This window comes from Sphaerodactylus townsendi, linkage group LG10 (assembly GCF_021028975.2).
Source record: "Sphaerodactylus townsendi isolate TG3544 linkage group LG10, MPM_Stown_v2.3, whole genome shotgun sequence".
NCBI classification, from domain to species: Eukaryota; Metazoa; Chordata; class Lepidosauria; order Squamata; family Sphaerodactylidae; genus Sphaerodactylus; species Sphaerodactylus townsendi.
In genome coordinates, this window is record NC_059434.1 from 22,406,996 (window position 1) to 22,431,897 (window position 24,902).

General features: G+C 43.5%; 1 protein-coding gene across 1 annotated transcript in view; it reads left to right on the top strand.

The window, feature by feature from the left end:
- Positions 1-24,902, top strand: part of ATP10D (ATPase phospholipid transporting 10D (putative)) — a 78,905-nt gene that overhangs the window by 41,774 nt on the left and 12,229 nt on the right. The window contains 10 exon segments of the mRNA XM_048508724.1: positions 692-819; positions 1,787-1,960; positions 1,963-2,047; positions 5,845-6,047; positions 8,185-8,367; positions 11,291-11,882; positions 14,358-14,464; positions 16,496-16,622; positions 19,271-19,455; positions 23,787-24,096. Coding sequence (XP_048364681.1) covers positions 692-819; positions 1,787-1,960; positions 1,963-2,047; positions 5,845-6,047; positions 8,185-8,367; positions 11,291-11,882; positions 14,358-14,464; positions 16,496-16,622; positions 19,271-19,455; positions 23,787-24,096 — 2,094 coding nt within the window.

Below are 24,902 nucleotides of genomic sequence, written 5' to 3' on the forward strand. Positions count from 1 at the left end.
CGTTGTTTCATTCAAGAATTGATTAAGACTCTTCTGTTTCAATGATGTTACTGGAAACTTTGAAGCGTTGGGATGAAAGCAATTGAAAAGTGTTGTGTTTTGGAAAGTTTATTATAAGGTATAATTACTTTTAAACTTGTATTAACCGCTGTTTTAATGGGGATTTAGTAATTTATTTATATTGGAATCTAATTGTTTAGTTTGGATTGTATTTAGCTGAATTATGATTTAACTTTGTTGTACACCGCCCAGAGCCCTTCGGAGATAGGGCGGTATATAAAACTAAACAATAAATAAAATAAAATAAAAATACTGAAAAATACATCGGGTAGCAGTCAGTGGGATTTGTTTTTCCATAAGTATTCACAGGGTTGTAGCTTTGGAAGTTTAAAGATGATATTAAAAATACAAAATCATTATTAGACGTTGATTTTTTTTTTGTATCATGCACTAGGACTCAGTGGTGGCGAACCTTTGGCACTCCAGATGTTATGGACTACAATTCCCATCAGCCCCTGCCAGCATGACCAATTGGCCATACTGGCAGGGGCTGATGGGAATTGTAGTCCGTAACATCTGGAGTGCCAAAGGTTCGCCGCCACAGCACTAGGTTAATATCAGGACCTTAGAATGCAGTGTCATTTGTAATTTGATGTTTCAGATTTTTTTCCCTCTTGTTCCTTTTTTAAAGGTTATGGGACTTGGCTGAGTAGATATCCAGAGCCCCCTATTTATCTTTCAATCCCCGATGGAAGCGGGGTTGTCAGTCCAGCACTGGAAGCATTCTATTTGTTTTGGAGGATGATAATTTTATTACAGGTAATTTCACATCTCTGCCACTTCCTGTATGTCATTGGGAAACTGGAATAATCTGAATAGGATGGAGTTGATCCAGATGTTTTCTAATTTAATTTAGAACAGGATCCAATTTTGTGAGTAAAGCCACACTTTTTGTCAAATATCCCAGCCCTGACATCAGTAAGGTTTCAGACAGCGCCTTCCACTATTCCTCCAGGGCGATATACTCAAATTCCAATGGCTCAGTGGCTATGTATTTGTGGGAAACGAGTTGGGGAGAATCTCCCACATCAAGTTTTAACTTGCCCCCTATTGGTAGAACCCAGGAACAAATTTATTGAAAAAGACATTCTTTGGCGCATTTCCCACTTACCTTTGCTGCGCTACAGTTTTAATCAAGTGGGTGATCTCTGCCGAAAATGGGACATGCCCTTCAATAGTCCCACGACCCATCACTCTGTGCTGAGGTCATCAAAGCTGCGCTGTTTCAAGGGAGCTTGTGGGATGCCACTGCTGAAAATGGGGGGGCTGCTGAGAGCTGCAAAGCGCCGGGCTGGCTTCAAGCTTTGTCGCTGTCCTGTAGTGGGGGAAGAGTGCCCTGGGGACCTGCACCCAGCCACTTTGAGGAGAGTAGCGCGGGCTTAAGGTAAGTGGGGAAAGGGCCCATGTGTCTCAGACTCCAAGAAATTAACTTATTTCTTACCTGATAGCGATTCGATTCCCATGTTTTATATAGAGTGGCTGTCTGCTTGGCCAGGAAGATTAGAGCCAAAGTTCTTGCAAAGAAAGTTACACTTTAGAGTGGCTGACCAATTTTAATTTTGTAATAGATTTCACTCTACTTTGGGTGCTTTATTTTCATGTTTGTTGTTTTGTTTTATTTGTCACTCTGTTTTGTAATGGTCTTTGACTAAATACAATAAACTTCTACTGCTACTACTATTACTTCTAAATTATTGTTCTTTTTTTTTTCTTTTTGCCTCGTCAGGTCTTGATCCCCGTTTCTCTTTACGTTTCTATCGAACTCGTGAAATTGGGGCAAATCTATTTAATTCGGAATGACATAGATTTGTACCATGAAAAAACAGAAACTACAATCCAGTGCGGAGCGCTGAATATCGCTGAAGACCTTGGGCAGATCGAGTATCTGTTCACAGATAAAGACTGGAGGCGACTCCAATGAGAGAACAAAAATGGTTTTCCTCGAGATGCACTATAGCAGGTGTTGAATACGGACATGAAGAAAACGGTAAGTCTGAGACAGAATGGAATAACTTGCTAGAGATGGAAAGTTCCTACACTTAGTGAAGTCAGGGCATGTATTTGTGAAGTGAATTTGTTAAGTCACCATAGCCAAACAATTGCCTTTCAGCCAGTGGCGAAGCTGCAATGAGGTGGGCCGGGGCTTGTTCTCCTCGAGCACTTTTTCATTGTGAGGGTATTTGTCCCAAGGTGAAAATGCGCCCCCAGTCCCTCTCCCAGGGGCAGGTGGGTGAGGCCAAATTGGGGCAGCATAAGGAGAGTTGTGGCACATAGGGATGGCAGGATGGTACGCGGCGCTGGCAGGTTGTGGCCCAGGCGCAGTTTCCTCTCCCTCCATCCCTGCTTTCAGCTCCCTCCCCACCTATAGTACGGGGATTTTACTCTGCTGTAAGAACTACTATGTTAAGATAAACTAAGTTCTTTGGGCATTCTAAAGCACTATGTATGTGTTATTGTAGAATCTGGCTCTAGTGAGCTCAGTTTGTTCATAATGCTTTTGTTTGTTGTGTCCAAAGCAGTCAAGTGACACTTGGCAGCAAACATTATTGAACTTGGTTGAATTTCCTTTATGAATCGTCTAGGATTGCCAACTCTGGGTTTGGAAATACTTGGAGATTTTAGGGCTGGAGCCTGGGGAGGGCATGGCTTGGGGAGTGGAGGTACTTCAATAGGATGTCATGCCATAGAGTCCAAAGCAGCCCTTTTTTCCAGGTGAACAGATCTCCGTGGCATGGAGATCACTGGTACAACAACACAAGTCTTTATTGGCATATAAAACAGGACAAAAATTTTTTTAAAGCAGAAAACAAGGTTAAGAAATACAGTTAAAATTACTTCAATTTCCAGTATGTAAATTTGCCACAGTTTCACAAAAGAGCACATCAGAGCTGTTCCAGAGAGATTGGGTACCTTATAACACTCATGCCACTGGAGAACTTAATTTGCAAGAAAAATGGAATTCATGTATTTCCATCGTATCTCATTGTATTTAGAAAGAAGCATAGAAACAAAGAATGGTCGGCAAGTGTTTCAAACCATAGTCCTATCACAAGAACAAACTCTTTTAGAACGCTCCATATTCTTAAATCTTCCCTCCTAGCAGAGCTGATGGCAGCACATTACATCTTGCAGTAGCCAAGGCTCTCCTCTTGGTGGGATTTATCAGCAGATCTAAGATATGCTGCCATAATCTCCACGCTTGCATGGGATTAATAATGTAGTTGGAGAACAGGTTGTCTTGACATGCACGAAATAAATTAAGGAAAATCAAGATCCAAGAGCCTATTCCTTAACTAGTCCGGCAAGGTTTCCAAACTACCTTTGTGAGCATAAGGAGTGATTCCAAGGGGAAACCGATAGCTTCAACCTTTCTAAACATCAAAGTATACCATTCTGAAATAAAGTGATCTGATAACAAAGAGGGAATATAGCTACTGGATCCCACTAGAAAATGTATATGCAGCCAATATTTTATGGCCCTTATCCATGCCAAGGTTTCTAGAGTTGTTTGGCCCATCTCAATGGACAACGCAGCATAAGGCACAATCTAAGGAGCCCCATTAGTTTCCGAAGGAATTTGGAATGTAATAAATTAAATGTGGGAAATCTCCAGCCACTCCCTGGAGGTTAGCAACCCTAGAATAGACATGCTGAGGACTGGCCTATTAAGTTGAGTTCTGAGGACTATGCATATATGGGTGTTGAAAATTTGCTTCCGCCCCCCATCTGCATTTGAAGCCTATTCAGAGAGCCAATGAAACAGTAAAGTTAAAATAACATCAAAGCAGCGTAACACGAAGTCCCCGTGCAAACAACACAGACTGGTTTGTCCAAAAGATCACAGATAAAGACCATTAGAATATTCCATTTCCCAGATCAAGACGCAGAATGCAGTCGACATCCTATTCAGTTGGCAAATGGACACGGGAGTCGAACCTTCTTGCAAATTTTGCAAAGGCTAATTAGCAACGATGTTTTACGCACCTTCCCTAGAAGCCTACCCTTTAAGACAGGAGGTACCACTGAGGTGTTAGAGCTGTGTGGTTTCGTGGCTGTATGGCGTGTTAGCCAACAAAGATTCACCTGCATCTGTGGCTGCATCTTCAGATCCTCTGAAGATGCCAGCCACAGATGCAGGTGAAACGTCAGGAGAGAATGCTGCTAGAACACGGCCATACAGCCCGGAAACCACGCAGCACCCCAGTGATTCCGGCCATGAAAGCCTTCGACAATACATTATACCACTGAAAGCTTTGGAATAGCTTTCCATCCCCTCTCTAAGGGAGTTTCTCAAGCAGCTTTTTCTGTCAGTGTTTACTCCAAAACTCACTTGGGCAAACCTATACCCTTAAGCGCTTTTTCAGTAACACTGTTTAAAGTGTTGTATGACGCCATACCTCTCAACTTCCAGTCCCCCTCCTCTGTTCAGTGTATATAACTCTCAGTTTGCATAAACTGATTCAAATGTTAGAATTGAAAACATGGGATTTGCCTGTAGAAACTGTGCATCCTTTACCTCAGGGTGACGGTTACTTTTTATTGTTATTCCTTGTAAAATTCAAGAAAATGCATTCTTAATAAGATGGAGCAATAGATCATCCAGACTGTTGCTTTTAGCCTTTCTGGGTTTTTTTCCCCTGTGTGGGTCATGTTATATATTGAAAATAAGTCTGCTGGCATGGTTAATAGTTCAGTCTTGTTCTCTAATGATCACTGCAGAAGTTTGCCATTCAAACAACAAGGCCAAAATCTGCATGAAATAAAAACCTGACGCCATGGCAATGAAGAATGACTCATCCAAGCCACTTGTGATAGAAACTGCAGCCGTTTTCCTAAAACGGTTTCTTTGAGAAGCCAGTAGTGCCCCCTGGTGGGCATATTGAAGAACCAGTTGAAATCACAAGTACAGCGCTCGAAACAGAAGCCCCAAAAAGCTTACCATACTATGTCGTAGAAAAGGAATAAACCTGCAAGATTAATAAAAAACATTTAGGAAATATCTCCTTTGCCTCCTTTGGATGTGGCACTTGGTTAAAATGAGACACGATGCTAGAAGAATTTCAAGCATTTCCAAATTGAAAACCAAGTAGGTATTAGCTCAGTTTAGGCATAGTGGTAGTTTAATTGAACTAACTATGGTTACCATAATGGTTAAGGCTGCTCTGCTAATTAGAGTTAGGTAAGATCCACAAATCAGAGTCCTTTTATACCTAAATTTTTATCACTGTTCCAATCTTTGTATTTTTATCCGTTGTATCGCAATTTAGGTGTAACGGGATTTTAAACATAAGTCACAGAAATTTTTTTCATATAAATTATTTAATTCCTGCGAACATCCCCTCAGTCAGCAATGTTGACTATATATTTTGTACTATGTACTATCTTTGATTCGTGATTCATTATTGCCGAATTGCGTATTTCTGTAATTGCTGTTCTGGTCGATGACCGCAAATAAATAAATGATTTGGTAATGATTTGGTATCTTTTATCCTTTGTACCACATTTCTGTGGGGTTTTCAACTCCAAGCTGTGACTAACCTGTGCACCTGACAAATTCTGATGAGATGAACTTACCCTTGCAGTCTGTCTCTTCCTTTTAGGTTTGCTGCTGGGTCAAAATGGCGGCTCTGCTTCAGAGCTCAATTACTGGCCTTTTTTTTTAATATAGACCAAGCTCCATAGCTCCATTATAGAAATTCTAAACATACATAAACTGTATTCTCTCTCTCTCTCTCTCTCTCTCTCTCTCTCTCTCTCTCTCTCTCTCTCTCTCTCTCTCTTTAGCTAAGAGGCTAGAGTTATATCAAGATGTTGAATCGGATGAGGAGGACTTGATGTTTTCTACCCATAGTTTGAGAAATGTGTCAAGAGTGAAGATGTCTCACACGGGTAGATATCTGAGCAGCAAGTCTTTGCATCGTGCGCGTGCAAGCAGCTTTGCCGTGGGATCGCACCATATGAGGCAATTGGCCTTCAGCAGCCCCATTGTAAGTGCCCTACAGACCCAATTCAGCTGTGGCAAATTTGTAATGTTATCTGTTTATTTAATAAAACGTTTATGCCCCACCTTTCCTCCTGCCTCAAGACAGCTTGTAAATAATCATTAAAACACCCACAGTGCAATCCTAAGGAGAGTTTCTCCAGTCTAAGCCTTCATTTCAGTGAGCTTAGACCAGGGGTAGGGAACCTGCGGCTCGAGAGCCGCATGTGGCTCTTCTGCCCTTGCACTGTGGCTCCATGAGCCGAGCTGCCGGCCCCATCCTTGCCCGCCCTGCAGGCAGTAGGGCAGGCGCACCAACTGCCCACGGTCAGCTGGGCCGCGCTGTGGGCTTCCCCTCTCGCCTGCCCCGTTGGAGCGGGGCGGGCGTTTTCCCGGCGGCCGGTGAGGCCAAGCCACCGGCTTCATCCTTGCCCGCCCTGCAGGCAGCAGGGTGGGCGCATCCATGCACTTCTCAGAATGAGCGGAGTAAAAGGTAAAAAAAAACCCTATATATAAAGTGTTATCTTTATTTTAAATGTCAAAAATTATTTGCGGCTCCAAGTGTTTTCTTTTCCCGTGGAAAACGGGTCTAAATGGCTCTTTGAGTGTTAAAGGTTCCCTACCCCTGGCTTAGACCAAAGTAACTGCATGGAATTGCACTGTAAGTTTCAGAATAAATACTCCTTGCCCCCCCTCCTTGCCCCCAAACCCTGCAAATCTACCAATGTTTCTAGCCTACCTGCACATTCCTGTCTATTAGTCATTTAAGGGGCAGAGATGTATTTGCGAAGCTTTCCTGCCTGCTTGGCCAACTGGAGGCAATTCCCCTCTTGTTATTTATGAGGTTATCCGCCTTTGAAATCCATCCACAGTGAAGAGTAGCAGTGGGCAACCAGTGGGAAATCGAGGCTTCCCCTCCTCTGAAATGGCAATTGAAATGAGGCAACTGGCAAACTCCTTTGTGGTATTTTTGATGTCTGCACATTCGAAGTTATGGCAAGCTGGGAACCAGCAAGGAATCATAGGATAGGGGAAACAATTTGAAAATCCTACCCCGCTCTCCAAAAGTTCTCCCTCCAGGATTTATCTGAGCAACATGCAAAATAACACACACAACACACACACACACACACACACACACACACACCATTTTCTTCTTTAACTGACTCTTGCCTTTTTAAACATTTTAACATTCCGTGCCTCCTGGGGTGTTTTTCAATCTTCATCAGGACATTTTGTCATTCATTTGGAGTAATCCCTTTTGATTACATTGTGTACGTCTTGTGGGTTGGAAGAATCGCTCTTTGGATTCAGAGGTTGTAGGTAGGTTAAGAGAAACCCAGGTGATCATTCTGCAGGAAATTTGGGAGCAGTATCCTTTTTCTTTTCCTGGACATAAGACGGTTATGCGCCCAGCTGTTGTAAGGACCTCCAGGGGGCGGGGGGGGGGGATGTCCCCAAGCTGGACTGGCATATTTGGTGGCCATCATTCTTGAGGCCAAGGTTTTAGAAAGTGATTGCCCATCATTACTAGCATTACTAGTTCTAATTATTAATGGTGTGGATGTGTGTGTGTACACTTCTATATCAAAACAAGCTTTTTTTTCTGATTAGGCAGAATAGTGCTTGTCTACTTGAAGGACTTTTTGCAAAATTCCCTAGAGCTAAGTTGATTTCATGATTGGCATGGCAACTATATGGTTGGATTTGCTTAGGCGCAGGGGTCTTCAAACTATGGCCCTCCAGATGTTCAGGAACTACAATTCCCATCAGCCCTGCTACTTGGCCATGCTGGCAGAGGCTGATGGGAATTGTAGTTCCTGAACATCTGGAGGGTCATAGTTTGAAGACCTCTGGCTTAGGGCTATCCCTGGGCTACCCTTCCTAGCCTTGCGAGACTTCTGTTGCCAGCCACTGCCAATCACCTGGGCTGTGTTGGATATTCACCTGGCAGGGAAACATGGGGCCCTCCAGAGATGGGGCCTAGGGCAGTTTCCTCAGAGGACCCTAACCAAGGAATAGATCATTTCCATCTGGGCCTCCCAGTAACACAGCCCTATTACTATAATGTTTTTAAGGTATCTTTTCTACAACATGCCTTCAGCGGGAGACATTAATTGTTTTTACTTTTTAAAAACCAATAGGAGACTGATGTTGTCCCAGACATACTGCTTCTGCAGAAATTCAGTCGAATCTCTCAGCGTATCTATACACACTCTTCAATGGACCATGTGACTTCAGAGGCAGTACACATTTCTGAATTTTTCATTGCTCTGGCAATTTGCAACACGGTTGTCGTTTCAGCACCTAATCAACCGAGTCAAAAGGTGAGGAGCGGTGGTGGAAAACCCGTGATCCTGTGCAGCGCTTCTTAGCTCGCTGCAGAATCTTAATAACTTTTTTTTCTCTCGGGCCTTGTAGTTGTTTGCTTTGAGAGAATAGAAGGATTGTCTTTGATAAATGATTATCTTCCTCCTCCGTTGGCTTGACATGTTTTCTGGTGGGAAAGAAATCAGTATTCCAGTTGAACCACATGGTCCAGTGACTTTATATACAATGCACAGCTGTTGGAGGAAAATGTTCAGCACAAAGTAAAATCTGGCTTGGGTATTTTCAGTTTTTTTATATATATAGTGGCTTGTATGGCTGGGAGGTATATTTAAATTAGGATTACAGGGCTGTCTTTGTTTATTTGTTTAAACAAATTGCCCATTACAGATCTGACAGACTGTTCTTATGAAAAATGTGCTTTCCTGGCTTTTGAGTGTTCTTTGCTGATAATCTATTTATATGCTTTTTTTAAAAAAAATCTTTCATCTTTTACATCTGTTTTAAATGTCTGAGCCAACTTGGGGGACCCAGTTTTGATGAAAAGTACACAGCATATGTGAATTTTAATAGTAAATAAATAAAATCAGGCTTTCCTTTGAAGGCACAAGACAGTATTTCTGAATATGTGAAAATGATTAAAAGCAAACCTAGATTTGGAATTTGGCGCTCAAGGATACTGGCATTATATGGGTAGCACCATCTATGGTAAGACCATCTGTGGTAGGAAGGTAGCATCATCTATGGTAGGAAGAGGGGAAGACACCCTTAGGTCTGTCTTCAGATGAATGTTTCTTTTAGAAGAGCTTATCATGGTGTTTTCTCTCAAAGAACATCATTGTACTGAATAAACCTGACTTTGTTGAAAACCTGCTTAATTTTCCAAATTCCTTTCCAGGTACAATACAGTCTTAAGTACATTTACTTTGCTTGTTTTGCCAGATATTGATTGGAAGTTCTTTGGGTCAGTCGTTTTTTAAAATTTTAACTTTGTTAAAAATCCAAGCACTGTTAAGATCTTAATCCTAAGAATCATTTTATTTATTAAAATATTTATACCCCACCAACCAGCACAGTATAATGATTAGGAGTGCTGGATTCTAATCTGGTGAACTGGTTTGGTTTCCCTACTCCTCCGCATGAAGTCTGCTGAGCAAGTTACAGTTCTCCCAGAACTCTCTCATCCCCACCAGCCATGCAAAGTGTCTGTTGCGGGGAGACGAAGGGAAGGAGTTTGTTATCCGCTTTGAGATTCCTTAAAGGTAGAGAAAATAAAAATCAACTCTTTTTCTTCTTCAGCATGCACTTCTAAGGTTAGAAACATACAAAATGCAGTAAAACTCCATTAATAACACCCCCCACCCACAAATGCCTTCAGCTTAAACCCTTTAAAAACCCTGGCACATAAGATGACCTTACAGTGCTTCCTGAAAACTTATAGACATTGTTCCCCTCACTTCCTGAAAACTTATAGACATTGTTCCCCTCACTTCCTGAAAACTTATAGACATTGTTCCCCTCACTTCCTGAAAACTTATAGACATTGTTCCCCTCACTTCCTGAAAACTTATAGACATTGTTCCCCTCACTTCCTGAAAACTTATAGACATTGTTCCCCTCACTTCCTGAAAACTTATAGACATTGTTCCCCTCACTTCCTGAAAACTTATAGACATTGTTCCCCTCGCTTCCTGAAAACTTATAGACATTGTTCCCCTCGCTTCCTGAAAACTTATAGACATTGTTCTCCTCACTTCCTGAAAACTTATAGACATTGTTCCCCTCACTTCCTGAGGGACCCCATTCCACCAGGGAGCCACTGCAGGGAAAGAACCGCCTGTAGTAAATGCCAAGCAGAACAGGGGGACGCAGGGGAGCAAGCAAAAAGTGAAAACTGAAAGACTATAGCTTATCCTATGGGGAGACAGGGTGCTTCGAACACGTGAAGCACCTTGAACTGCACTCGGAAATGAACTGACAACCAATGTAGTTGCTTTAAAACAGGTGAAATGGATTCCCATCATCTAGTCCATTTAGTCGGGCTGCCACTTTGTAAACCTGTTGTCATAACAGTTTCAGGGCTGTCTTCATGGCCCGCAAGCACAGTGTAGATCAGTGGAGTTGGTGGGAGAGTTGGTGAACCAAATACAGCGGATATAAGACCATTATACCAACCCACTGAGTAAATGAACACCTCCAGGCTCCGAAGCAGCTATTGCATAAGAACATAAGAACATAAAAACAAGCCAGCTGGATCAGGCCAAAGTCCATCTAGTCCAGCTCTCTGCTACTCGCAGTGGCCCACCAGGTGCCTTTGGGAACTCACATGTAGGATGTGAACGCAATGGCCTTCTGCGGCTGTTGCTCCCGATCACCTGGTCTGTTAAGGCATTTGCAATCTCAAATCAAGGAGGATCATGATTGGTAGCCATAAATCGACTTCTCCTCCATAAATCTGTCCAAGCCCCTTTTAAAGCTATCCAGGTTAGTGGCCATCACCACCTCCTGTGGCAGCATATTCCAAACACCAATCACACGCTGCGTGAAGAAGTGTTTCCTTTTATTAGTTCTAATTCTTCCCCCCAGCATTTTCAATGTATGCCCCCTGGTTCTAGTATTAAATATTGCAAATGCCAATGCTTCTCCATTCAAGAGAAATTCTTCCCAGCCTTCCCAGCTAGCATTATCTCTGTCTTGTCCAGGTTTCAGCTTCTGTTTTGTTTTCCCTTGGCCACTGTAATGCCATTCTGAAGCTGAACTTTAAATCTCCTCAGAGACTTGGGATAAATAGCACGCTCTTAGGTCCCTTTTTGCAGATCACAGGTAGCAGCTTTGACCGTGATCTAAGGGTTTGCCAATATCTTTGATGTTACAAATATTTATTGTGTCCCCCTGTTTATTTCTGAATTTGCTGTTTTACAGAGGCACTGGCCTTCACTAGCTCAAATGCCTGTGGTCCCTCTGAGTGAATTTAGAAAGATCTTAGACAAGTTTTCTGTCCGGAGACTAAGCTGCTCACCCGCACCAAGTACGGGTTTGAGAGTTACACGGTCTGAGAGCCCCAGGATACAACTAGAGACGGAGACGGAGACGGAGATGGATACTCCCAGTGCAAATGATCAATCTCCTTCACTTGATATGCCAGACGCTATGGAGCTCGTAAGCCCTTCTATAACAATGCGAAGAGAAGCCCTTGATGTAGTTCCTTGCAGCCATCATGGCTCCTTCTCTGAAACTCAACTGTGCTACGAGGCAGAGAGTCCTGACGAATCAGCCCTGGTTCATGCTGCCAGAGCCTACTCATGCACTTTGCTGTCTAGGAGCCCTGATCAGGTTACAATAGACTTCTCACCGCTGGGACCTTTAACGTTCCAGTTGTTGCACATCCTTCCTTTTGACTCCACTCGGAAACGAATGTCTGTCGTGGTTAGGCACCCCATCTTGAAAAAAGTTGTAGTGTACACAAAGGGGGCGGACTCCGTCATGATGGATTTGCTGCAGTCAGAACCCACAGGTAAGGACAACACCTTGACTGACTTTCTCAAATGATGCAACTGTTTCACTTAATACTAATTGGGGTTGTTGTTGTTTTTTTTTTAAAAAAAAAGAAAATTGCAAATCTAGTTAATGAGGTATGTCATGTGAGAAGCAGCTGCTTGGATATCTTTTCGAATTTAGTTAGTAACATCTAGGCCAAAAGCTTTTCAAACTTGTGGATCACACCTGTGGAACCTTATGACCAGAGCCAGCCAAAGGCCTAGGCCAAGTGGATTGTGTTTCTCCCCTGTCAGCTGGCCCGGGCTTCTGACCAACAGGCCAACGCATCCAAACCAGGAGGTGGTGGGCTATGGTGTCAGTGTGGTGCCCCCCCCCCCACCCAACATCCAAGAGGGCTTTCTGCACATGGGGAGCCTGAAACACATACACACACTCTGCCAAAAAGCCCCATAGAGCACACAGGACTTATGGCACCGAAAAGGTGGTGCAAGTTGGAGGGCCAGGGCACTACATGTTCAGCCCTCAATCCTGGGTGGCAGCTGACTAACATCAGCTCTGCCCTGGGAATTCACATCCCCTCCCCATGCTGGTATCCAAGAAGGAGGCCAGTGCAGCTCCACTGCAGCCTGGACCTCTAGGTTGTGCAGTGGTGGGGCTGTGGGACTGGCAGCCACTGGCGCCTGCCCCCTGGGAGGACGTATGCACTGGCACAAGGCCCCATGACTCCCTAAAACCTTGTCCCTCCCCCCACCATGTTTTGGATGGGGCTGTTAGTGACCCAAGAAATGGGCTGTATCGGCTTGTTACCTGAGTGAAAAGCTTGGCCTTCTATAGATGCCACCTATAGATTCTTTTGTGTGTACTTGGTTTCCAAAGTTGTTGGGCATTTACCTTGCCGCACTTTATTATCGTTCCCACTGTTTGCGAAGAATTAATGATCCAGTTACTGCTATAATTTGTTAGGGTTTTTTTATGTGTTTCGATGGAGAGAGAGATAACTCTGTTCTCTGTTTGCAGAATAGTGTTGCCCTGTCTCCTCCTCCCCTGAAAAGCAGATTATAAACCTTCAAATAAATGAATAGTGACCAGACAGATGTGTACTTTCCTGTCCCTGTGAACAGTGACAGCCTCAGAGTTTCTTACTATCATTATCATTTCCAAGCAGCGTTTCCCCCCTGCCCAAAGAAACACAGATGTTAATGCATAAGTTTGTTAACCTTGAAGATGCTTCAAGAGTGACTCCCCCCCCCCCCAAAAAAAAAAAGATTGCTTTGTTGTGTCTTCAAAAAAGATGGCTTGGACTGAAATAACGCGTCCTGAGGACGTCTTGGGAAAAAAGACGTGCAGAATTCCTTCTCAAGACGCATCCTCAGGACGTCTTTACTGTGCAGAAGGGGCCATGATCTCTCCGCCTGGTTATGTGGAGGCAGTTCATACTTGCTATAGGCAGGTTGATAGGATATTCAAAATCCAAATGGCAACACTTCCTGCAATTATTAACGAAAGGTGGGTATGGAATACACTCTCACAGTTCTCATTGATTTAGGTGGAGCTTGTGTGAGTGAACTATCTGACAGACTGACGCCCATTAGCCTGGTGTGTTGTTTGCCACCTCCATGTAGATAATCTACAAATGCTGTGTTCCCCAGAGACAGGGGACCTCTCTTTTTTTCCAACAAGGTTGAAAGAAGTCCCTTCCTAGGGGAGGTCTGTCTTCCTCCTCCTACATGAGCCTTTCATTAAATCCTTTTCATTGTGAAGCCTTTCATAATTAACGGGTAACTTTTTTGGTTTGGGGGTTTATCTATTGCATCTTTTCCTGCTCTCTGTTATTTAGTTGGTCAACTGTTTTTGGTTGCCTGATTTCATTATTGTTTTTCATTTGTGCAAGCCACTTTGTGGCCCCAATGAGTCAAAAAAAAGCAGAATACGTTATTAAAGAAAATACAGTTTAAATAAGGACCACTGAAATCTGGCTGTTGAAGCAAGTAGCCGTGCTTTCTCTTGAAAAGCCTTGATATTCTCCATACCCACCCTTTGCAGAGGCCCAAAGCATATTGCATCAATTGACAATGTTTAGTACAAGTATTTTTGCTTTACTTTATTCTTATTTATTTATAATTGTGTTTATAGGCCACCTTTTCCCATGGTGTGCTCAGGTAGCTTACAGTGAAATGTAATGGTCAAAAAACTGCCAACTTCTGACATATCACCCAATGCACCAAAGAACCAAATCTAACTAGAGGAAATTAAAAATAGAGAAGGGAAGAAATTGGAAAGGAAAAGAGGTGGGGGATAAGGAGATGGGGGCCTGCTTTGTTGGAGATTTAAATTAGAAAGGTGCTTAAATGGTATCTTCTCAACCCATTGATTTTAGGGATTTAGAAGGGCTAATTCTGTTTAGGATTACCCTGTAATTGATCCAGTTTCCAAAGGCTGTTAATATGGTTGGTGTTTTACATATGTGTTTGCTTATTCATTTGATCTTCAGGTATTAAAAAGGTAGATTTGCAAAGAAAGAGATTTAAGGAAAGAACACAGAGATACTTAGATGAGTACGCCACAAAAGGACTGCGCACTCTCTGTATAGCTACAAAGGTAATATAACAGAAGCTGATAAAATAATTGTTTTTACTCTTGTTGGGATAAGGCAGCCTTTGTATTAGGCAAGTATCTTTTCTAAAACTGAAAAAATAACTTTGAGGCACTGATGAGCAACCGTGGCGTAGTCTCTGTAGTAGTGTCCTGCCTGGAGTCATAGAAGTTCACTTTCTATATGAGAATACATGAAGAATCCATTGACAGCAGTGTGGGAACTTTTCTTCATATACCAAGAGGTATTCACTTGACTGCGACTTCCTCCCCAAGGGAAAACGCTGTAAACACAAGAGTTTTATATAAATGCTAGGACCTCACTCCTATGCATACATACCCCATTGAACATAGTGGAACTAACTTACTGAGTGGACATGCATGGGTCTGTGTTGTGTAGTAAGTCTCTTACATGACCAAGCAGAGCTCTTAGGAAGTATCTTACAGTAAACATTTTTAAAATTTGCCTGCTCTTTCCTTTGTTTATTGGCCTATTTTACTTTTGGAACTTTTGGAGGTTGCATTGCAGGATAACAGACGATGTGGTCTGCCACATTCCCAAAAACATTCCCAAAATGTGTAGTATTTATATGACCATTTTGTAACAGATAAACAGTTACTGAGTTAAGCCTTTTTACAGGAAGGCTTTTTGGTTTTTATAGTTTCCTTGACTTGCATTGTTAACCTTGCAGGCTTTCTTATGGACTGGTTAGTACTTTTCCTAAGATAGGGAATGCATTCTATCTTGGCTTCCATTAGTTTGGTTTGAAATCATTCCCAAGCATCCTTTGAGTCTATTTCCCTTTCAGCTTTCTTCTAGCTAGTCCACTCATGTGTGTAAACATCCCTCTTATGAAATCAAAGGTTATGGTTTTGGACTTCAGGGGCAATTTTCCTTTGACATGAATGCTGAACTTAATAGTGGTCATTGTTCCCAACTGGTTATTATTATTATTATTTATTATTCATTAAATTTGATAAACCACCCACCCCCGAAGGGCTCTGGGCGGTGTACAGCAAAACCACAACTAAAACAATGTGCACAATAAATAAGTGATAAATAGTTAAAATACATAACTCAGAATAAGCAGCATTCTAAAACCCAGTAAAGACAATATTAATAATACTAATGATGGCTCCCGATCCCAAGGCTGGGGGGGGGGGGGGGGACAGACAATACCGAAAGATGTCACACCGGTAGTGTCAATGATGGTACAGCACGCAACACAGGGACATCCAATCTGTGCTGGCCTCCCCAAAAGCCCGGTGGAACAATTCGGTCTTACAGACCCTGTGGAAATCACTAAGATTCAACAATATGTACATTTTGCACCAGGTCTCGATCGCTGCTCAGAACCAAGTCCACAGTCACCACCATTCCCCCTGGCTCTATAGCCAGGTGTTCCAGTTCACAGTCATTTAAATATCCAGGAATTTTATTTCTATAGCATGATTCAAGAGTCTGCAGGGGTAGTTGAAGTCTCCCAGTATCACAACATTATCTGCTTTTGTCACTTGTTTCCTTATCCATTGCGAGATAAGCCTCAATATCCTCTCGTGATAAGCCACTCTTAAACAACCCGTCGGGCCGAGTATTTCCAACCATATCACTTCTGTTGAGGAGTTCATTCCCTTAATGTTTTCTCACTGTATGTTCTTTGATATACAGTGCAACATTTCCCCTATGAGATCAGTTTCTGTCCTGCCTATAGAGCTCATGCTCCAGAGTGACTGTATCCCATTGATTTCTCCATTCCACCAGGAAATACCCATTAAAGCTAAATTATCCTTGAGCACCAAGCTCTCCCCATCCTGACTCTGGAGGTTTGCAGCACTGGCATATAATTACTGAGATTTCCCGTTGTTGGTTTTTTAACTCCCATAATTCTAGAGAAATAACAGATAGCATCTATTTTTTGTGTGAATATATATTAAACAACTGATACAATATTGGACTGATTCATTGATGAAACCATTGGTTTGTGATTTTTGAGACATTTTAATTGGTACTGTTTTGCGTGTTTACCAATTCTGCAGGTAATGGATGACAGTGAGTACGAGGAATGGTTAAAGGAGCATTTTATGGCCGAAAGTGATATAGATTGCAGGGAGGAACTGCTTCTTCAATCTGCCTCGAGGCTTGAGAACAATTTAACTTTGCTTGGTGAGTTGGAAAACAGTATTTTCTGCTAGGCACTTAAAATATAGGCTCAGATCTAATCAAAGAGTACCTCAGTCAAGTCCCAAGTCTGATTCAAGATTTGCTAAGTTTTGACAGCTGCTAAATGTTTTTTTGATGGGAGAAGGAGCAAAAACATTTTTGAACGTGAACAATTCACAGTACACTCAGTCTTGGCCAATTCCCTTCCATATTAACATTCCTTCTCTGGCTTTTCTCTATGAAAACCCTATAATTCCCTATAATTCTCTATAATTCCCTATAATGGAAACCCTATAAAACCCTATAACTCTATGGAAACCCTATAATTCTCTATAAAACCCTATAATTTGGGAACCTCTTCCTTCCCTTTTCACTAGTAAAATAGCTGTAATATATAGTATTATATCCGTATATGTAATTCCCTGAGGGATGGAATGTCCGACGACAGACCTCCAGCCAGTGGGCGTGCAGTGAGTCCTGCATGCCCATTTATTTTATTTGTTTGTTTGTTTGTTTGTTTTATTAAACTTCTATACCACCCTTCCCCGAAGGGCTCAGGGTGGTGTCCATCAATTATATAAAAACAGTTAAAATCCATTTCACATTCATCCCAGTTAAAACCATATATAAATTATAAAAATTCAGATGGCGATTAAAATTGTTTCCCCTTCCCCATTCTTGCACCCACGGAGGCCAGATATTTGTCACAGAGTGTGGTGTTATCCCGGCTGGCCAAATGTCTGGCGGAACAGGTCTGTTTTACAGGCCCTGCAGAAACTCTGTATGTCTCGCAGGGCCCTGATCTCACCTGGGAGCCTGTTCCACCAGGTAGGGACCAGGGCCATAAAAATTTATTTATTTATTTTATTATTGTTGTTGTTGTTGTTGTTGTTATTGTTGTTATTATTAATTAAATTTAGTATACCGCCCTATCCCCGAAGGGCTTATGAGCAACATTCCCTCCGCCCTTGCCTTCCCTGTGACAGAAGAGCATTCCTCCCCTCCCACCACCCCCAACAGCCAGGCCGGCCTGCTGGAGCACAGGCACCTTAGCATTCACTCCTCCACCAGGCTGCCGCCACCCTCCCAGTTTCCCCACCCCACCCCCAACAGCCAAGCTAGCGCATCTGAGCAGCAGCACTTTAGCACCCAAACCTGACTGAGAAGCGGTGCCAAGCCATCTTCCACGAGGCCTCCCACCAGCCTTCCCTTTTCCCCTACCCCAAAAACCAACCCAGGGACAGGTGGTGCCAAGCCACCAGCCCCCGAGGCCTCCCATTCACTTCCCCAGTCCCCCATGTACTCTACCCCCACCCCAAACACCAACCCGAGCGCAGCAGAGAAACAGGACAAGCTGCGCTCCCACCAGTCCTCCTACCTGCCTCCCCCTTTCTCCAGCCATCTTCCCTCCACCCCAAAAACCAACCAAAGCCCTCCTGACTGGGGCCCTGGCCTCCAGACTCCCCACTGAATCCCAGCAACCCACCTGCAGTGTCCAAGGAGTCACGGCAGCACCAGGCACCGACACAGCAGCAGGAGACCCAATGACGACCCATGGAGCAACTGGAGCGACCCCACAGTGAGTCACTGGGGGTGGGAAACCTACTCGGAGAGGCTCCAGAGGAGGCCATGAGAAGGCAGGCACACAGGAGAACCTCCCATCAACCTTGACGAAAAAGACATTGCCGAGGATGGCGAAATATGGCAGGGGCCTCACAAGGGGGCAGCCTAATAGTATTCCAATGGCCTAATGGTGTCCCATTTCAGGGTTCCAGCTGGTTAGGAACCATTGGAACCTGCATTTAGGAGGAGGAGTTTGGATTTATATGCCATTTTTCTCAATTGTAAGGAGTCTCAAAGGGGCTTGCAAACTCCTTCCCTTCCTCTCCCCACATCAGGGCACCTTGTCAGGTAGGTGGGGCTGAGGGAGTTCTGAAAGAACTGTGGCCAGCTCAAGGTCACCCAGCAGGCTTCATGTGGAGGGGAAAACAAACCCGGTTCTCCAGATCAGAGTCCACCACTCTCAGCCACTACACCACACTTACTAAACAGTATTCCACCCTAACGTGCCCAGGAAGAGGCTGACTGGATAACAGGGGGTGGCAAATGTTTCATGTACTTTTATAGCTGCTATGATTTCAACTGGACTCATTACAGCAGTGTCCTGACCATTCAAACCAAGATTCAACATGTGCATTTTCTGATACTACAAAACCAACCCTGATGCTTATGTAAACACACACACACACACCCTCCGATTTCTTTTCTTAAGCTTTTCATGAAAAAATATCATACATAAAATCTGTCCTTAATGTAAAAGCCTCATAGTTATCAGAGGAACTGTTTCATCTATTTTGTCCAGAAGTTCTCAGACCATTTCAGAAAATGTAAAGTACTGGGACACTTGCATGGTTTTGGACCCTGATGTAGGACTTCAAAGTTTGCCGTATTTTGCTTAGAAGGAACATGACATTTTCATGTAACTGTCACCCACAACTAGCATTTTAACGTGTTGTGTGTGTGTGTGTTCTCTTAATGTTTCATTTCATCCCCGTAATTTATTTATTTATTTTTATTATTTATTTATTTATTATTTATTTATTTTGAGGCTTTTATATATAATTGAGGCTTATATATAATTGATGTCATAGGTGCCACTGGAGTTGAAGATCGCTTGCAAGAGTGTGTCCCAGAAACTATAGCATCCCTCAGAAGAGCTGGGATTACCATCTGGATGCTGACTGGCGATAAACACGAGACTGCAGTGAACATAGCACATTCCTGTAGATTGCTGGAATCAACTGACAAACTCTTCACTCTCAAGTCTTCTGGTCAGGTGAAAACAGCTATTCTACTGTATCTTTCCCCGGTCAAATCCAGAGCCCAGCTACAGCACAATCCTCTTATTTAAAGTATTTATATCCTGCTTTTCTCCCCAAAGGAATCTAAAGTGGCTAACAAGAGCAACAAAAATATAAAAACACATCAAACAAACAGAAGAGCAACGTATCTTGGGCTGGTTGGGACTCCATATTGGTTCATCTAAGGAACACTAGCTGCAAGCCACAGACTAAGAGCCAGAGGATCAAGGGTAGTATGGGAGAAGGGAACAGGGATGGGGTACGCTTGTCATCATAGCACAGACTGGTACAACCACTAGGCGGGTCCAAGGGAAGGAACCCCCAGAGACTCCCATCCCTGCCATTTTTCTGGCATGCTAAAAACTCCACAGGTCAGAGGTGTAGTTTCATAAAATGGTGTCCAGGGCCCACCCTGGGTGCCGCAGCCCCCCTGCATCCCAGTCCCCCCGTACCCCAACTCCCTAAGGAGTTCTGGGCGGGGGTGCAGCAGAGTTAACCCCACCCCCAATATCCACATAGAGATCAGGAGTGTCAAGGTTCCATTTGAAGCTGGCCTCAGTGAGGCTTGGATCCAGCTTTAAACTGCAGGAGTTCAGGACCAGGACATAGTTGCGAGGGGGGATGTGGATGGCCCTACAATGCACCCCCAGGAAGTGATGCCCAGGGACCCGTGTTCCCCCCCCCAGCTACGCCACTGCCATATGTCAATGGTGCATTCATGCACGAGTTCATGCACAAGTTTAGAACAATGGACCCTCCTCAGGGCTGAATTGGGGCATAGGATTTTTATCTCACTACAGATGCTAATTTTCTGTTCCCAAGCATTTCTCCACTGCTCTAATCAAGCTGATTACAGTGTGCATTGTGTCTCAACATTCTGAACTCCTTTTTTGCAACACACTTCCCACCTTCTGACTGGGGTATAACAGTTCAGACATCTTCATTCCTACTCATGTCTGACGAAGGGAACTTTGAGTATTGGAAACTTATACAGTGAAGTCAGTTTTCGTTGACTTCGGTTATCATCAGTTTCGGCTTTCATCGATTTTTTCCATGAAAATTTTGTCTCGGATTTCGTCGACTTCCATCGGCCATGTGACCTCACTGCTAATTTCCTGCTCGGTGTGGTGTTGTTTCTCATTTACGTTGATTCATATGGAAATAATTGCCTCGGTTTTCATCGGTTTCGGATTTCACCTATTGTTTTCGGATGGATTACCGACGAAAACCGAGGTTTCACTGTACTCGGAAACTCTTGTTGGTCTCTGAGGTGTTACTGGAATCAAATCTAACTATTCTACTGAAGACCAACATGGCTACCCTTTGAAACTATCCACATTTTAGTCAGCGCTTATAAAATGCCTTTGAAAAGTTAGACAGTAAATTATGTTAGCCGTACAGATTAGAAGACTTTTGTCTTGGAAGCTGGAACAAATGTCATTTTTGTAAGTTGCTCTTTGTCATATCTTCCTGCAGCCCAGCTTGATTAGCACTAATGTGCTGAGAATTATCTCATTAAAATGGCATTACGCACAGCATTCCAGAAAATTAATCTACTTATGCCTTTCTGATGGAGAAAAATCTTATTTCTCTCCCTGTCTTTCAAACTATTCAGCCCTCTGGTAAAGAAAACAGCATTCAAAAAGGAAGCCATTTCCTTTTTATGAGATCATTCTGCCCTCTGGTGGAAATACTAACATGTGATTCTGTTTCAAATTTGTGTTTGGAGATGCTGTTTCGTCTGAGACCTTCTTCTTTGCTAAATCATGCCGTAACTGTTAAAAGTGGCTTCAAAAAGCAGAGATGAAAATAGTAGGAGAGAGCCAGAATAAGAAAAGTTACTAAAAGTTAGCAGCAAAAAGAATTTTGCAGATACTGAAGATGAGAAATGTATGTTTCCCAGATGTATTACTGATAAATTTAGAACAGCACATTCAAACGATCATCTCTCACATAACGTTCTTTTCTGTCTAGTTCTATCTAGTTCCATGGTGAGGCATGAGTACTGTACATTACTGTGAAGCTAGACTACTACTTGTAATCTACCACCACCGTAGTGCATACAACAGAATCACAAATTCACGGGATGCCCAGGGAGGGAGAGCCAGAGCAAGGACACTGGTTTGCATCTGCCTCCACAATTGCTTGATCGTCTGCAGGCGCCACTTTTTCTCCACATGTGTGGGGTTTTCATGGGCCCCAGACTTAGAATACAAGCTCACATCCAGCTCCAAATCATATAACTCCTGGCACAATTTGAGAGCAGTCCTAAGCAGGTCTATTCTACTCGCAGACACATGTTCTTAGAATTGCACTGTGCTTGATTTTCTGCTAATCCCATTTAGTTCAGTCAAGTTAAACAAGAGAAACTCCTGGTGTATTGTGCCTTTTATTGACAACTGGAGTTTGTCTTTCCATGACTTAAAAAACAGCAGCTTTGTACAAGAGGCCCTGACGTCGATAGCCCAGATTAGCCTAATTGTATCAGATCTCAGAAGCTAAGCAAAGTCAGCCATGGTTTATATTTGGACGGGAGACCACCAAGGAAGTCTCGTGTCTCTAAGAAGAGGCAAGCAGTTTTAACCCACCTCTGAAGCCTCTTGCCTTGAAGACCCTTCGGGGTCACTGTGAGTCCACTGCAACATGGCAGCAAAACAGACAAGCAAACAGGACACACCATTTCATACTAGAATCTCACATAAATCAGATTCATAAATCATAATATCTCCAGAGTCTCTTTTAAACCTGGATTTGTCTCTTTTCCACTATTGTTTGAGATGCTGCCATGGAGTGTCCTCCTCTGGTGCCCCTTTTTATTCCTCCGGTTTGGAGTTCCCTTTTGCCATCTCTGGGACCCACTTCTTCATTTTGCTTCCCTCCTCTTTGGGAGGGTTTTAATTGGGTTTTATTGCGTGACGCCATCTTTGTTAATTTTATCGCTGTGTTTTAATTCTAATTTAATGGGGTTTGTTTGTATGGGTTGTAAGATGTAATTATGTTGTGCACCGCCCAGAGCCCTTCAGGGGCTGGGCGGTATATAAAACCCATAGATAGATAGATAGATAGAGAGAGAGAGAGAGAGAGAGAGAGAGAGAGAGAGAGGGTTAGTAAAAGGGGTCCCGACCCAAAGGGGTCCCGACCCACAGGTTGAGAACCGCTGCTCTAGATCAAGCCAAAGCCAAGCTTATTACTCATTTCCTGAACATTTGACAAAACCATGGTAGATTCCACACAGGCCAAATATAGTGCATGTAGGATGTTATATAAACCATTGGGGGGGGGGGAGGGGAGGGGCTTAGCACAGGTCCTGTTCCCAAAATGAGTTTGGCCTGATTTATTCTCCTCAACCCAGGATTTTTGAAAATTACTAAACCAGCTATCCTTTTGCACAATGCTAGGTTGGAGGCGCACCTGCTCAAACACAACAGGCAGGAGACGCTTTATTTTCCTCCCTTCCACCTGATCCATCATCAGGGAGAATCTACCCGCCCACCATTCTGTGCAGGTCGCCCGTCACATTGTGGGCAGATTCTCTGAGCATCCAACCATGTACAAAGGACACGTCCACGTACAAAGTCCCCCAAGCATGTTTTCTCCCTTTGGCAGTGAGTATAACTGTCCTCCAGCAATATGTCCATCATTGCCTGGCCGTTGCACAGAGGTCCATATTTTTTTTTCTTTTGTGTGTTGCACATGCACAGCTACGCAGGTGCAACGGATCAGATTGTGGGACAATCAGCATGGCTGCGGGAGTTCAATCCGGTTTGCCTGAGCAGCTATCTATGTGTTGCAGGAAATTTTTTTAAGAGAGAGAGAGAGAGAGAGAGAGAGAGAGAGAGAGAGAGAAGCATCTCCATGTGAAGATGTGAAAGCAACCCGGATTTCATGGGCTCCAATCCCTGCCTGAATGGGTGAAGGGCACACATGCAAACAGGAAAGAGAACGGGTTCCTTTATCCATATGCTGTGCAGAATCCACTCATTACAGGAGACTTCTCCCATTATGTTCTAGTAAAGTATTTTGTAGACCATCCTTCTCCTCATCTCCCCCCCCCCCCCCGCCCAGTGACATCTATCAGTAACCCCTGGTTCTGGTCACCACACCCATAACACATTGTATACACATGGCAAGCTGTATCATCCAGTGTGATTTTTTTAAAGGAGGAAAATACGAAGCTGCTAACGTTCAACCAACGTTTTTGGGGTTCATTCCTTCACCCTCGGGTCAGTGTATGCTGATGCCCATTTTTTGCCCTGACTAGAACTAAGAGCCAGGATAAAACTATTCTCTTGCTTTTCCCATCCAGGAAGACTGTGAACAGCAGATAGACAATATCTTAGAAGAAATAAGGATCGGTGTCGAATCCAAGAAAAGCTGCACCACAAGCCTTTTGAAAGCCCCCAGAGATTCAGCATCCAGCGTCCCCCAAATCAGTGTGGGCCTGATTATAGATGGACCAACTTTAGCCTTTGCCTTGCACGAGACTGCACAGAGCAGATTCCTGCAGCTCACAACACAGGTGCGAGCTGTCATCTGCTGCAGAGCGACACCCCTGCAGAAGAGCCAGTTGGTGAAACTGGTAAGAAAGGAGCTGAAGGTCATGACTCTGGCTATAGGTAAGTCACCTGCTTGTAGAAGAAGTGCTGCGTTTTGAACACTGGAAAACTTACAAGGAAGTCGTCCTAGGGCACCTGGGTTAACAGTGAACCACGTAGTGATGCTAGTGATACGAGTGCTTTGATGTACATCTACCTGGCATTGCATATGTGGATTGCCTTCCTCAAGCAAGTGGAGATGTTGACATCATTCAGAACCTTCATGTATATGTCCATGTATTCCGGTTTCTGGATCAGCCCAGCTGGTCGTCCCAGGGTGATTTCATGGGCTATGGGGAAGCAACACTAGAGGAATAATTTTCTCCATCCAAATTGTCATAGAATTATGTAAACAAGAAAGGATCCAGCATGAATATCTGAGCCCTTCCCCACGCAGCATGTGCACAGCCAGTCTCAGGAACTCGGGGAGGCTTTGAAATCTTGTGCTCACAGCATCACTAAAAACAGAAGAATTGGGAGCCACATTATGGCTCTTTTAAAGGGGAGAAACACAGCTGACCAGAAGCAGTTACAACCAGTTCTGCTTGAAAGCACATTTCCTTAAGGGGTTCTTTCTCCTGGTCTCTTTGTATTTCAACTAGGGGAGGCATTACCAGCACTAGCAACTGGGCAAAGGCTGTTGGAGTATTCCTAGTGCCTCCCTAAACCACTATTTACTATGGCCAAATTCCCACTGAAAATGTAATCGAGATACAACCAAGTTTCAAAAGAATCAGCACCTTTTCATCCAGGTTCCAACGTCCTCACTGCAGCATGTTTCTAGTGAAGACATCTAGGCATGCCCCTTGAGGGAGTGCCTGCTGTCA